The 14,159-nt window shown below is 44.5% G+C and overlaps 1 protein-coding gene across 3 annotated transcripts in view; it reads right to left on the bottom strand.

Moving 5' to 3' along the window:
* Positions 1-10,918, bottom strand: part of smarca2 (SWI/SNF related BAF chromatin remodeling complex subunit ATPase 2) — a 34,267-nt gene extending 23,349 nt beyond the window's left edge. The window contains exons 1-13 of one of the 3 annotated variants that reach the window (XM_080852391.1): positions 10,842-10,918; positions 8,949-9,200; positions 8,570-8,702; positions 7,816-8,148; positions 7,312-7,413; positions 6,110-6,530; positions 4,873-4,999; positions 4,089-4,262; positions 3,533-3,706; positions 2,701-2,871; positions 2,491-2,547; positions 1,166-1,296; positions 534-591 (exon numbers count right to left, since the gene is read on the bottom strand). In XM_080852391.1, coding sequence (XP_080708517.1) covers positions 534-591; positions 1,166-1,296; positions 2,491-2,547; positions 2,701-2,871; positions 3,533-3,706; positions 4,089-4,262; positions 4,873-4,999; positions 6,110-6,530; positions 7,312-7,413; positions 7,816-8,148; positions 8,570-8,702; positions 8,949-9,176 — 2,109 coding nt within the window. In that variant the 5' untranslated portion in view covers positions 9,177-9,200; positions 10,842-10,918. The remainder of the gene's footprint in view (positions 1-533; positions 592-1,165; positions 1,297-2,490; positions 2,548-2,700; positions 2,872-3,532; positions 3,707-4,088; positions 4,263-4,872; positions 5,000-6,109; positions 6,531-7,311; positions 7,414-7,815; positions 8,149-8,569; positions 8,703-8,948; positions 9,201-10,841) is intronic. The other 2 variants (XM_080852392.1, XM_080852393.1) reach the window with 2 other exon arrangements.
* Positions 10,919-14,159: the final 3,241 nt, after the last annotated feature.

Below are 14,159 nucleotides of genomic sequence, written 5' to 3'. Positions count from 1 at the left end.
TGTGCCTAATGGATAGACCACTCCAATCAAGGTTCTCTATTTGACAGCTAGAGAAATACCATTCCCATTTTAAAGAACCATGTTCCGTCAATAGTAAATGTTGTGTTGTGAGTGCTGTCATTTTTAAAACTCGAGAACGTAATAAAAATAACTTATCCTTTAACTTAAAGAATGTACACCAAGATGCTATAGACAAATGTATTCATCATTCAAAACTCATATCAAAACACCAACACATAAAGATGCTTCTAAAAATAATGTCATGATATTCATGAATGACCATGTGCTATCACAGCACAAATAGCCAACATAAAATAACTTAACCAATGTATTACTCATGTATGCAGTATCTTCTCTTTATGGACTTGGCTCTAGTCGTACCTGTGAATGCATACATGCATGAAACCTTGGCCTGTGTCTGTAAACGTATGGATGTGGCTGTGCATAATGGTATATGGTAAAATGGTATATGACAAGCATGGCCTTGCCTTTCAGATCTAACCTTCTTGTAAAAAAGAGAAAGCTATGCTCACCTCCTCCTCATACTCTGAGCTGCTCTCCTCGCTGTCGGACCGTGGGGCCACTTCATAGCTGCAGAACAAAGGCAGAGACAGCAGCTTATCAGATGCTGATGATGTATACACCATCATGTCTGGCCGTCTCTAATATAATCCCCTGCTGACTGTGTGCTGGCACACGCAATGTCAAGCCTCATGCACTGTGTTGGGTAGATACACAAACAAACAAAAAAACACACACATCAACTCACTGTCAACAGTCTGACACGAGTTAAGGGCGACGAAAAGGAGAAGGACGCTGTAGAACCTAGGATTGTTCTTTTTTATTACTGAATTAATTCTCCTTTGCCTGTCACAACCAATCCCTCATCAGTCAAGGCATCCATTCAGGACTATCTATGCCTGGTTTTCCCACCTGACAGCTCGCTTGACTGCTGACAGCTCAGAGAGCGTTCCTGACTTTAATGTTATCCCCCCCCTGGCATTTTAAATCACCAGGAACTTTTCATCTCCCTCGCTGGGGATTACTTAAGGGATGAAAGATAAAGGGCACGAGGTGACAAAAAGGGGAGAAAGACAGAGGAGTGGCATGGAAAGAGATAGACAGTGGGGGGCGCAGGGGGAGGGTAGTGGCAGGTCTCTCTCACCCTGGGTTCATCTCCAGCCAGGCCTCCAGCTGACTGGACTTGGGGGCCTCGGTGCCCTGCAGCACTTTGCCCGTCTCCGTCTGGATCACCTTGACTGGCAGCTCACTCATCTGACTGCTCTCGTCCATGGGCTGCGGAGATGGGGAAAAGGAATGGAGGAGGAGGAGGAGGAGGACAGATGGGTAGGACAAGGAAGAGTAAGAGGTGAAGAAGGAATGAGGAAGGGAAAGATGAAAAGAGAGATGGGGACAAGGGCATAGGATGAGGGAGGGAGATATAGACAGGAAAGGCAGAGACACATTTTAGATGGACGTCAGAGAAGATTGCAAAGACAGGGAAGAAGGACGATGGGAGGGGCGGGGGTGGGTGGTTTTAGCAGGTCGAGGGAAAGAAGAACACAAGATCAGCTGTCACACCTGTATTCAAGGGTATTTTCCTGAAGGGGCTTTCAGTCCCACCAGGATCTTGCGAAGGTGATACTTGCGTTCAAAAATGACTGAATTTGCTGCGGGAAACGTAAAAAATTGCGGTTACATTATTTTATTTGCGTTTCCTGTGGGAAGTCTAAATTGCAAGGATGAGGCACTATAAAAAAGGTTTTGCCATTAAAAACGAGGTGAAATCTCAGATCACTGGTGACAGTAACCTGTATAAAGATTCCTGGTTACTTACTTAAGAAATATTGGCAATAGATTACTAATGCACTTAGGTACATTAATATCACATTCAAAAACACAATAGGTCTGGGTTAAAAATCATTAATTTAGGACGCCGCAAAGCAGTATGGATAGGAAAAAATAAATACATTTCAACCCCTTGCAAGTGTTGTGGTAAATCCTTGAACTTATGTGAATTTTGTTCAATCGCAAGATCGCAAATTCCTGGAGGGACTGATCAAACTCAGGTCAGCAACAAGCGGGAAGAAAAAGATAAAAGGCCTCTGCCTGACACCTGTGGGGCAGTTCTCGACAGAAAATGTCTCGTTTGTTTTAAAGTAAATAAATTGCAGGGACATATAGAACTGACTCTTGGTGATGGGAGTGCAAGTCTGTGGACAACTTGTCACAAATCTGGGCTTGGACTAAGGCGATTTCTACAACAAAGAAAGCTGAGTGCCCCTTTAAAACTCACCAGTGCTGTTTCCTGACTGATTCAGCACAGCTTCTTTGACCTCCACATCCATTTTCTAGAACTTTCTTTCAAAACTTTTAACTAACAATAAGGTCCAGTTCCCCCTTGGTATATATATATCTATGGCCACACAACAATACAAAGCAAACGACTTTGAAAAGCTCTTTGTGTGCTTCTGAAAGCCTGTGGTTTACCTCTCCATCAGGCCCAAAGGCGCCAAGTCCTTCAGCGTTCTCATCCAATTTCGGTGACTGCAGACAGAGAAAAAGGGACAAATTCATCTGACCGAAACAAATGAAACAAGCTTGAGAGGTAGCATTAAAGAGTATGGTTGCAGGTATTCTTTGAGGCTGATATATTGTATTTTACTGAAATGTATCTTAACCCCTAAACGTCTCTCCCACCTTCTTCTTCTTCCTCTTCTTCTTCTTCACCCTTGCGGCCTGGGCAGCCTTGTGCTCGTACACCAGGGTGGTGAGGTTGGCCACGTACTCGTCCGTCTGCTGCAGCAGGTAGGCCAGACGCTTGTCCTTCTTCTGGTCAATCAGCTTTCGGTAGCCCTCCTCATCCTCCTCCTGCACCAGACCGCACACGTTAATACAGATACACACTGCTACAGACACACACACACACACACACACACACACACACACACACACTTCACATACAGCCTCACGCATGAACACAATGCTAAACACACAACCGCACCAATGAGACAGAACGTGTACAGAAAACATGACAAAAAAACACAGCACTCCAAACTGCATTTGAAAACATGTTTGCAAACGCAACTGAAAATATAAATGGGCAAGTTACCCAAATCTTACTACATTTGCTTGTGTTGAATCTGTCTTAGCATAAGCTTTACAGTTGTTGTATTTTTTAAGTCAGTTTAAATCATTCAGGTTATATACTTGGCCTGTCTTCCATGACAGCAGCTGACAGACTGGAACCAATCTGGTCCTAATCTGGCCGCTACATGGAACGGTAATGAAGAAGAATGGGCTGTGTTTGTATCGAACGTGTCAACATTGCCAACATCACCTCACCACGTTCCATGTGTAAGAAGTACGAGACATGCTAGCAACAGACGCTAGCACCCATGGGTTTTAAGCGTCCTTGCCAGCACGCCCTCCTCCAATGGCAGAGGTTGAGAGTTTAAGTCAGGACTGCACTGTCGCCCAATGAAGGTCCCACATAAAATATGTTTTACAATGGCTGACGAAGATCACGCACCATCAGCCTCTTCATCCTCTCCTTCTCGATCCGTTCCGTCTCCTTCTTCTGCTCGCGCTCCGTGTTGGTGTGCCACGTGGCAACGGCCTTGGTTAGCTTCTGGTTCTTTCCAGAAATGGACCTGTGGTACTCTTTGAAGTCTTTGGCATGTTGAAGGATACTGTTCAAATATTCCTGGAAGGACAAGCACAATGGATAATGCATGTGTAAATCTATCCATTCATGTATATAGACTGTGCAGATGCTTTTCTGATTGAGCACATCATGTGAGTGAGTATGTGCAAGAGTGGGCGCGCACATGCCTGTATTCACACATGCCACGTATTTACTGCATGTGAATGAATGTGTGTATACATATCCATATGAGTGCCTTTGTGTGTGTGTGTGTGTGTGTGAGTGTGTGTGAGTGTTTTTGTATGTGTATGTGTGGGTATGGGTGCTTGTTGATGCTTGGTAGACTGTTTGAGTGTATGTAGCTATATAAGAGAGTATGTGAGCATCGTTGTAAGCATGTGCACATGTGCATGAAGGTGTGTGCGTGTCATGGCCCCTGCACCTGGTGCTTCTGTCGGCGCTTCCTCTCCAGCTCAATCTTCTGCTGCTTCTCCAGCTTCTCGGTCATGCGCGCCTCCCTCAGGGTCTGCCGCTTGCTGCGCTTGTAGGCCTTGGAGTTGAGTGCTGTCTCCAGCGTGGTGTCCCGCCTCATACAGGCCACCACGTCCTGCCTCAGCTGCGTGTGTGAGCGTATGTCCATGTGTGTGTATGTGTGCGTGTTTCCATTCGTGGGTATGTGTGTGTGTGTGTGTGTGTGTGTGTGGGGGGGGGGGGGGGGGGGGGGGCAGAGGGATGGGAGAGACAGAAAGAACAGTGAGAAGAGGTGTCTCTTGAATAACCATTCATCATCATTTCCACTGACCATACGAGTCCTGACAAGGAGATGTACTTTACCGTGGCGAGAGGTTAAGGCTGAGCTCACAATGATGGATGGTCTTTAGGACTCGCTGGCTGTCATCCAATTTTTAAGGGTGTCTTTTTTTGGTGAGGTTGAGGCTTAATGTAGTGTAGGACAGGGGTGATTTTCTGATAGACTCCTTTTAAATCATGTTGAATGTAATGAACTGAAGGCCAAGACTGCCCCCTAATGGTGTAGTAGACTAAAATTCAGTTTCTCCTGTAACTGTCTGTGCCTGTGGCAATTAAAAGCCAAGTATCGACACATTTTTTAGCTTAAACCCATAGAGGACATCCATTCGATATATTTGTGTGTGTGTATTTGTGTGTGTGTGTGTGTGTGTGTGTGTGTGTGTGTGTGTGTGTGTGTGTGAAGCTGAGCTGTATACCTGCCGCTGGAAGTTGAGCAGCCTCAAGGCCTTGAGCTCCACGGTGGCTTTGGTGCGCAGGTCTGGAGGCAGGGAGCCGGGCAGGTTCTCCAGCTCCTGGATGCGGTGTGCAATCCTGGCCTGCAGTCTGCAGTGAGACGGGGGGGGGGGGGGGGGGCAGCAGAACAGATCAATATGAGATCACGCCATCAAATTAAGGGATTAAGAAGAAGTCAAAAAGCACAATGGCGAGTAATCCTGCTGGTAAAGAGCCAGCTAAGCCTGGTTAAGTGGCCAGTAATCCTGCTAAATTGACCCCAAACGTTAGCTGCTGTGCTGTAGTACGTTCTGGCTGGTTACCTACTGACTGAAGATGGAAGGATTCCTCAACATTATATTCAGTTGATTATGCTATGATATTAGGGTTGTTATTTTATCACACTAAACCTTATTTTTAATTACCACTTTACAGCACCATAATAAAGATTCATAACTTTAACTTCGAAAAGGATAAAGCAGTTGGGCAAGGTCGACCGTGTCATGTGGCTGCAAAATTGGTGATGAAATGATTCATTGCCGTTTCATCAATATTGTCAAGTGTGTTTAACATGGCAACAAATCTTCAAGGGCAGCCTTTTCTCTGTGGTTTTGCCACCGTGAGTGATGGAGAGGGACTGTAATTGGCCAGACAGCTCTCAGCTCCATCCCCCTCCCCCTTGGCCACGAGCATGTCAGAGCCCACCTGTCAACAGGAGGCCCCGGCCTCGGCCGAGAGAGCATGAGCGAGAGAAGAGGCAACACCAGCGCTCTCTGCTGAGAAGTTCAAAGGAGCTCCAAAAGAGCTTACCTCCGGGAGAGAGGGAGAGCAGAGCCCCTCTCTCGTCTCGGCCCTGGCCCATCTGGGCTCAATCGAGTTTCAAGACTAATGAGAAGGGCATAGGGGCTCAGCATCAGCTGGCCAAAGTCTGTGAAACAGGGGCATCGGGTGAGGCAATCCTTAACAAGCCCTGTATGGACACGGGGAGCACAAGAGAGCACACTGCTCTCCATTATTTAAGAATCCCTGGAGACACTCCTTCAACAACAGAGGAAGATGGAAGAAGCCTAACCCTCGGCAGGTGAAGGAAGGGGCCAGAAAGAAACAAAGGACAAAGACTCATGGGACACAAATCGGGCATAGATGGCCTTGGCCTCTCCTCCGTACCCCTTTATCTCCTTGACCCCTTACTATTCTGTTGGAGTTTTTTTTTTTTTTCACCTGTACTCGCGCTCCTGCAGGATCTCAACAGGGTCGAGGCCATGGGGCTTCTGGATGGGCGTGATGCGGCTCTGCTTCTGCTGCAGCTGGATGATGAGGGAGGGGTGGCCAGGCTGCTGCTGCTGCTGCTGCTGCTGGGGCTGCTGCTGGAGAGGTTGCTGCTGCTGGGCGGGGGGCTGGTGGGGCACTGGCTGTTGTTGCTGCTGTTGCGGGTGCTGGTGTTGGTGCTGGTGCTGGTGCTGGTGCTGGTGATGGTGCTGATGGTGGTGCTGGTGCTGGTGCTGTTGCTGAGGACCCCCTGACAGGCCGGACATGGGCTGGGGTACCGGCTGGGCGGTTGGCGGTGCGGGGGACGGCCGGCCGCTGGGGGTGGGCACCGGGTGCTTCTGGGGGGTTGTGGATGGTTCACCAGCACCTTGACCTAGTGGATAGGATGGGAGTGGGGAATGGGGATCAATCGTTCTGGATAATGCATATTGATGTTTGGCAACCACCTCCTCTATCATCACCACGTCATGTGTTTCATTAATATGAACAGACACAAAAGTGACTTTCTACCAGTGGACATCTGGAATAAACATTTTTCACACCCTCACGTCAATAAATTCTTGTTACGTTACAATTCCTCCTCACAAACTGTAGTTTCTGAGCGTATTCCACAGGATAACATTCTCTGGCTTTAACTGTATATAGTGTCTCGTGATGTTCATAAAGAAATGATGAATGCTTGACACCCTAAGGCTAGTTCCACTAGAAATTCTGAATGCACACAATTCTCGGGGGAGAAAGCTCTTCATCAAACAATATGTGAAAGACTACACCATACATCTCACAACACCCCTGGAGATTCTGTTTATACTGCGCTCTTGTTTTCTTGTTTCTTCTTCAAAGCCAACAACATATCTCATCTATACAGCGCTGGAGAAAATCACTTTTTCTCTCCAGTGTTTTTGCGTATCTAGGGGTCACGAGTCGTCTCCTAACAGCCATCTGAACTTCACACACTACTTCAAAGAAGTGTGGCCCCCAGTTATCTGGTACCGACTTCAAAGTGAGGAACGTGCCAAGACTTTATATGTACGTAACATGAATACATATTCCTGACGACCTGACTTCCTAACAAGCCAGCTCGAGTGGAAAGAGATTGGACATGAAGGTTGGGCTCCAGCACTTGGCTTTGGAACATCATCCAGGACACTCACCCTCCGGCCAGGGCTTTGGTGCGGGGCTTTGAGTGTGTCCTTGCATGGCAGGCGCAGGGCATGGCCCCGGGACAGGTCCGCTGATGGGAGGCATTGGCATACCTGCGAGAAGAGCAGGGCCAACATTAACTAGGGAGCTAAGGGATGCAACCCGCCCGGCATTCAAACCTCCAGGCCCCCCTTTGCAGTGTTGTGATGTTTTCCACCTCTGCACACCTGACTAAGCTGGTGAGCGTCAGTCTCAATGAACTGATCAAACCCCATTTGAGCATCAAGAGCATCAGCATTACAATGGCCTTAATCGGATGGGCTTGGAGCAAGGATACACAGAAGAAAAGCAGTGCTGGGGGGCTCCAAGAGCAGTTTTGAGAATCCTTGGCCCTTGGTATGGACTACACATAGATTTTAATAATAATGTATTAGCTATGCTAATTTATTTACTTGCTCTATTGCCATGATCTACTAGAATGATCTGTACTGAATTTCCTCGAGTAAGGTGCCCACCTGGTGGCCTGCTGTAGGGGCCGGTGTTGACGGACGGTTGCTGCATGATGGGTAGGCTCCTCTTGCCCTGCACAGCCAGCTGCAGGTTCTCTGGCAGTGGCTGCCCGCGGCCCAGGATCTTGTAGGCCAGGATCTGGGCGCGTAGCTGCTGTAGCTGGATGGGGCTGAAGGAGGACGGCCCTCGGCCCGGCTGTGCCATTGCCTGCGGGTCCACAGGCATCATTTGGACCGGCTGGGCTGGAGGCATCTGGGGAGGGGTGGGTCCCCTGCTTGACATGGGGCTGGGTGCGTGCTCGGGGACGCCCATGGGTGAGGGGTGAGGGGACATGTACCCTAAAGGAGGAAAAGAGGAGAGGAGAGAAGAGGAGATGAGAGAAGAGAAGTGGAGAGAGGGAGGAGAAAAACGGGGTGAAAAGAGTGTACAGGTGAGATCCAATGATCTGTCTTTTTAGTCTGTGGAGTGGTTGAAATGCTGTCCTTTTACATTTGGTTACTTCAGCGACCCAAGGTTATCATTATAAACTGAAATAATGTTCTTTTAATTGCTCATCTTTCCAATAAACCTCAAGTGCCACGCAACAAAGACTCAAAATTTAAGCACACTTCCATAATACACACGCAGGGCACAAATGCACCACTATAATAATTACAGTGAGGCCCCTCTACAAATATATATTACTGGCATATACAGTAGGAGTGTTTCAAGCTCTTACAATGCTGTGGAATTCCCTCATTTTAACACTTGTTTCCCTACCTTGGCTGTGCTGATCCATGGGGCTCTGAGGGGGACCCATGCCACTGTGCAGAGTCCTCATACCCACATTCTTCATCTGGCCAAAGTGCACCTCCTCACCCATCGCCACCTTCTCCAGCATTCCCTCCATGGGCTAGGAGGAAAACACAGACGCAAACATAAGTTAACGCATTTTCCTTATTGCCTTGGTTTGGGGTAAACAGGTCAACAACATTAACTACATCATTTTCTGTGCGTTTCCCCTATATACTGTATTCTGTCTCGTTTTAACCTCTGTAGAGTACTTTGTATACCCTGTTGTCAACACATAAAGCTTATCTATTATTCTCATTAATTCTCATTTGCCATGTATGCAGCCAGATATCAGATGGTACAATACCTTATGCAACTGATGCATGCCTTCCTGAGGGTAATCTCCAGGCCCCTGGCCCTGCATGCTGTGAGGCCCACTGGTAGGCCCTGGGCTGGGGCCCATCATGCTGTGCACTGACCCAGGAGAGTGGCCTGGACCAGGGCTGGGCCCCAGGATTGGACCAGGAGATAGGCATGGGCCAGGGGATGGTCCAGGGTGGGACATTCCACCAGATGGGTCCGTGGGTGTGGACATGTCCTTGGAGAGACTGTTCAACTGCTGGAAGAATGGGTGGGTGTGATTTGAGTGGGATGTAAGACTGCGCCTTAAAACCACATTATGTACCACTGATGTTTTGATTAAAAAGAAAAAGAAAACTAAATATTCCAATCCTGATCCCTATGAAAATTTACATTTACTGTTTCACTATACCACTAATTTATTATTTGATCTTTATGATTTGTCTGTACTCTCCCAAATTGTAAAAAGAGGCGATATTTATGAAATATATATTCATTAACATTACTGGTCATAGATGTATATGTCATATGGACCATTTAAATACATTTACTTCCTCTGAATGCTATATTTATGTCAATCAGATGGAATACTGCAGACTGTGCTTATCTGATGCGCTGATATGTATCTTTCGTATTTTAAGTAACCCCTGTATGTTGCTGACTTAAAAGTCGTTGACTGGCAGGGCATGTAGTGTAGTCATGCTATATCAGAGCTATATTTGCATGAGAAGAATGTGTGTTAAAGTGACAATTGACACACCCCTCGATTGGCCCATGTGTCAATCCCCAGATAGAACTGAGAGGAAAACTATCTGGTCATAAAACTACTTTTACTAATTAAACTGCTTTTGGAACAGAACCTCTTCTAAACAGAATAATAGTGACGTTAAATGTGACAACGATACTATAAACACACTAACCCACGGGTAATGATAACGTTACTTATTTCCTGTATAACTCAGATACAGTGTAAACATCTAAGTTACATTGACAGCTATTCAAAGACAATATTTGCATTATTTAATTCGATTTGCAATTATAGTTTGTGGATGATAGATACTTCATTACTTGCGCACACTTATGAACCACTGCATGCAACGATACTGGGCAGGCCGGGAAAATTATCTGGCTAAACAGCCCGCCTGCTAATCTTAACTTGCTCATGAAAACTTTCATTGCTCCAGGGGTCCTTTGCTAAAAGGTCCATGATTGCCCCAAACATTATTTTTAATAAATAAGACTGATTTTATTGTAAGAAAACAACTGTCCACCAACAATTCTAAAGTTCCACGTACGACTTTACATTAAGTAACGTTACTGCTGATTGGACATGGCTTCCTCGACTCTCTGCGCCGTTTCACTCAACTCCAGTCGCAGGCTCTGTTAACGCTGTTTACGCCCAACCTGGTGTGAACTGGGCACGCCATTGAAGTGTGTCGAAGTAGACCAAAAGTTTCGTGATCGCAGGCAACTCCCGTGGATTAAGCACGAAGACAAGTCAACGCGGACATTGTACATTAAAAATGATTATGCTGGATATATCATTTTTTTTGTTTCCTATTGGCTAAACATTCGGTTCATGTCAAAGTTTCGTACAAGCAAGCTAACATGATAGTTTTTCACTAGCACAGTGGTTATTAAGCAACTGTATTACTACCTAGCTTCACTGCTAGCTGGCTAGCTATACCCTGGCAACAGTTACTGTAAGTTACGTTGGCTTGCAGGGGCACCAGCTAGGTAACGTTAGCTTTGATGCTATCAAGCATAATGTCTATGGTAGTAAGATATCTCACAGGTAACTTACTGAAAACGGTTAGTTATGAATAATGTATGCCCCACGTGAAAGGCCTATATAAAAGTGTCGCTGACTAAATGTACAAGTGAGCTAAACAAAATTTACCTTTTCTTGGGGAAATAATCGATTTAGAAACCTCAGATCATAATTTGAGCTTCCAATATGACTGCTGCTATCAGTTGATCCCCTCCCCCTCTGTTTTGCTGACATATTCAAGTTTGGATTTTTTATGTGTATCTATTTCTGATTTGTTAAAAAGGCAGGAAATACTCTCCATATTGCAATACGATTGGTTGAGAAGTACATCTATTTCAAATGTTGTTCTGCTGGGCGGGTGCACTACGAGTTCTGTAGACGAGCTCCGAATTTACTGGAACAGTTGTTGGCAGACTGTCGCACTGGATGAGGACCTGCCAGACACCCTCTTTCGTGTGGATGGTGGAGAGGGGAGGAGAACACACTGGTTGTTCCCATCACTCATACAACTGTGCAGTTCTGCTTTTGGTGTTTTCGTATTGGTTAAGTATGTAAAAAGACGTGGAAACATTACAAAACGCTCATGATTGTGTTTATGTCACTCAGGAGGTAGACTCGACCACATCACATACATTTTCGGTACTCCACCCATGCATCTATCAGTGGTGGATAAACAGGTGGCCTCTGTTTGTAGGCCTATTTCTTACCATCATATTGTGCGCGTTGCTGCCGTGTTTTAATTTGGCAGGTTGCGCAGTAGACTTCGACTTCGTCATATCGATGCTTCTGTAGCTTTAGGGTTGTAATTGACACATTTAGGCAACAGTGTGAATGCTAGTGGTGCTTAGTGGCTGAGTCAAAGATATTCTATATATAGGCCTTTGAGTAACCACAAGATGGCAACAGAGGCTCGGGAAAGAAACCATGGAGGAGGTGGGCTAGAAATCGGGAAATGTATTTGTTTAAAAATTGCTTAAACAAACCTTTCCATCCAAGATTGATTGAAAGGCGACAGCTACATTTTGCATGCAGTGCAGATAATTCTGCATTCGTTGAAAAGCTATTATAAACACACAGAGACATTTGCATCACTGAAAACCGTCACACGACCCAGCTGCGCAAAATTGTTACAAACATCCATTCATGATTTATTTCACAGCCGCTTACTTTATTATACTGGCTTTTAAGTAGTCTTAGTACTAATTGCCTGTGTGCATAATATCACTCAGATGTTAGATTCCTGCTAGAGATAATATTCAAATGAGCAATAGCAGGACAGCATCTATATTTCTATGCATTGTCCGGCTTGTTTTAAACAATAGACATCAATAGCTTTGTACCACGAAGTTGGTCATTTTATATATTTAAAAAAAAAAAAAATTCCATTATGTAGGCTAGTGTAAAAATGCAATGCAATATAAGACAATGCAATATAACTGTTTCTGATTCCTAAGATACATATGATTTTGGCTATATAAAAAAAGGGGGGAAATGTAATCTTATCAACCCCCAATTTGCTTACTGTGTCCCACCTGTGAGATTGTATCAGTGGATAAGTGAGTTGTTTATAATGAAGACAGACTGACAGATAATGGAGTTGTATTTGTTTCCCTTATCAAGCAAAGCATGCACCAGCCAACCGCACAGTGACTGACCTCTCTCTTGCAGGTGCACACTCACAGTTCATGGTTTAGATAGCATCTGCTCTTTACATACACCAAAATCACCACACCCACGCAACATTCAACAGCTAAATGAGACGGAGAACATTAATTTTGTTCCGTCTTTCTTTTTTGCCCCACGGCAACAGCAAAAAGGAGAAAATCTGCCATTAACAAAATAAATAAAAAGTATACAAATATTTTTGAACACTACAATATATGAAAAGATTTTTTTTAAACTATTTTATCTATGTACACAGAGGGCAGATCTGACATATGAATGTAAACCTGCACACAGATGGCATTGTCAGATGATTTAAAATGACAAGGATGTCCAGATGGATCTTTGATGTAACCTCACCAGAACCATATGACAAAGCTGCATTGGCAGTAGTTGCAATGAAAGAAAATTTGACTAACCCCTGGAACAAATAAACAAAGCACTTTGAGATGATTTTCCATCCTGACTGCCTGGCTCTTACAATTATCTCCTTTTGTGGTCTTTTCAAAAAGGATGCGCTTCTGGTTCCGGAATGTAAATACAAGCAAATAAAAAAGCCCTAATTGATCGAAGTGGTTGAAACCACCACTTCAGGAAATGCCTCGTCAGAAATCGTTTGATAGGAAAACTACCAGTGGTTGTGGTTATCACTGACCTTGAAACCTATGTCTTGTTAGACTCACCACCATGAAAATATTCAAAACTTCAGTCACAGCATCAACATTTTGGAACTACATTTTAGCGTAAAATAAATAGTATACTTATTAGTTTGTGTTATTTCATGTAGTTTACAAATGTAATAGGTACACATTCACGCTTGCATAACTCATACAAAATATAACACAAAATATACATTATATATGAAAAACAAATCAACCCTTAAACTTTTGAGCATAAATTTGCATGATTTTCCTTTATACAACACATTGTTTATGTTGAAGAATGCGTTTTGTGTTCAAAATGCTTGGAATTGAAAAACAGGCAGTTATTTTAGTACAGTGATGTAAGCTCCATGGTTATTTCCCTTCCCTTCCAGTTGTTTGCACAGTAGCAGCAGGGGATATTTAATTAACACCAGGGTGGCTCCTGTGTTTTGTTTAGTGTGTGAAGTCCTGGTGTAAGCAAACAGAAGGTATGTTATATGTAGTTTTACATGTGACATCTGCCCTGGTGCTTTGTTTATTTTACATCACTAAGTCTTGTTTACTTGCAGCAAGTTCCTGGTGGATGACCTTGTGCAGTCTTCCATATTTACATGTGAGCTAATACAGCCTTTGGAAGGGATTGTGGTCTCATTGTTCAACTAAATGCATCTGATTAAATCTATTCAATATAACTTTACAGGCTTAGGTGGTTATGTTTGTCTCAAGTAAAATGCATACGATTAAATGTTTCTTAATGTAAATGTCATGCAAATTTATGACAAGCTTTGAAGGTTGTGTTTGTCTCAGTCCTCACATTACAGTATGTACAATTAAATGCGTCGGCTGAAATTTGACTTGCTTTGGCGGGTATATTTGTCTCAACAAAACACTAAATTTCTGTAATATAATTTGACAATAATTGCATCTTTTGGTGTATATGTGTTCAGGCAGCTTTGCTTTCCATGCAGCAACAGGCCAATGAATCACAGTGCATTAGTCCCAAAATTCAGTTCCTTTTATAATCTTGTAAAGGCCGGCTATATATGTCTGCTCCTCTCGAGATAAAGAAACCAAAGACACAAAGTCACCTTGCGGAGCATCCACACGCTTGACTTCTGCCTCTCCGAGGTGTCCAGCCGGG

This window comes from Sprattus sprattus (genome assembly GCF_963457725.1).
Source record: "Sprattus sprattus genome assembly, chromosome: 15".
NCBI lineage: Eukaryota > Metazoa > Chordata > Actinopteri > Clupeiformes > Clupeidae > Sprattus > Sprattus sprattus.
This window is presented reverse-complemented; position numbering and strand designations above follow the sequence as displayed.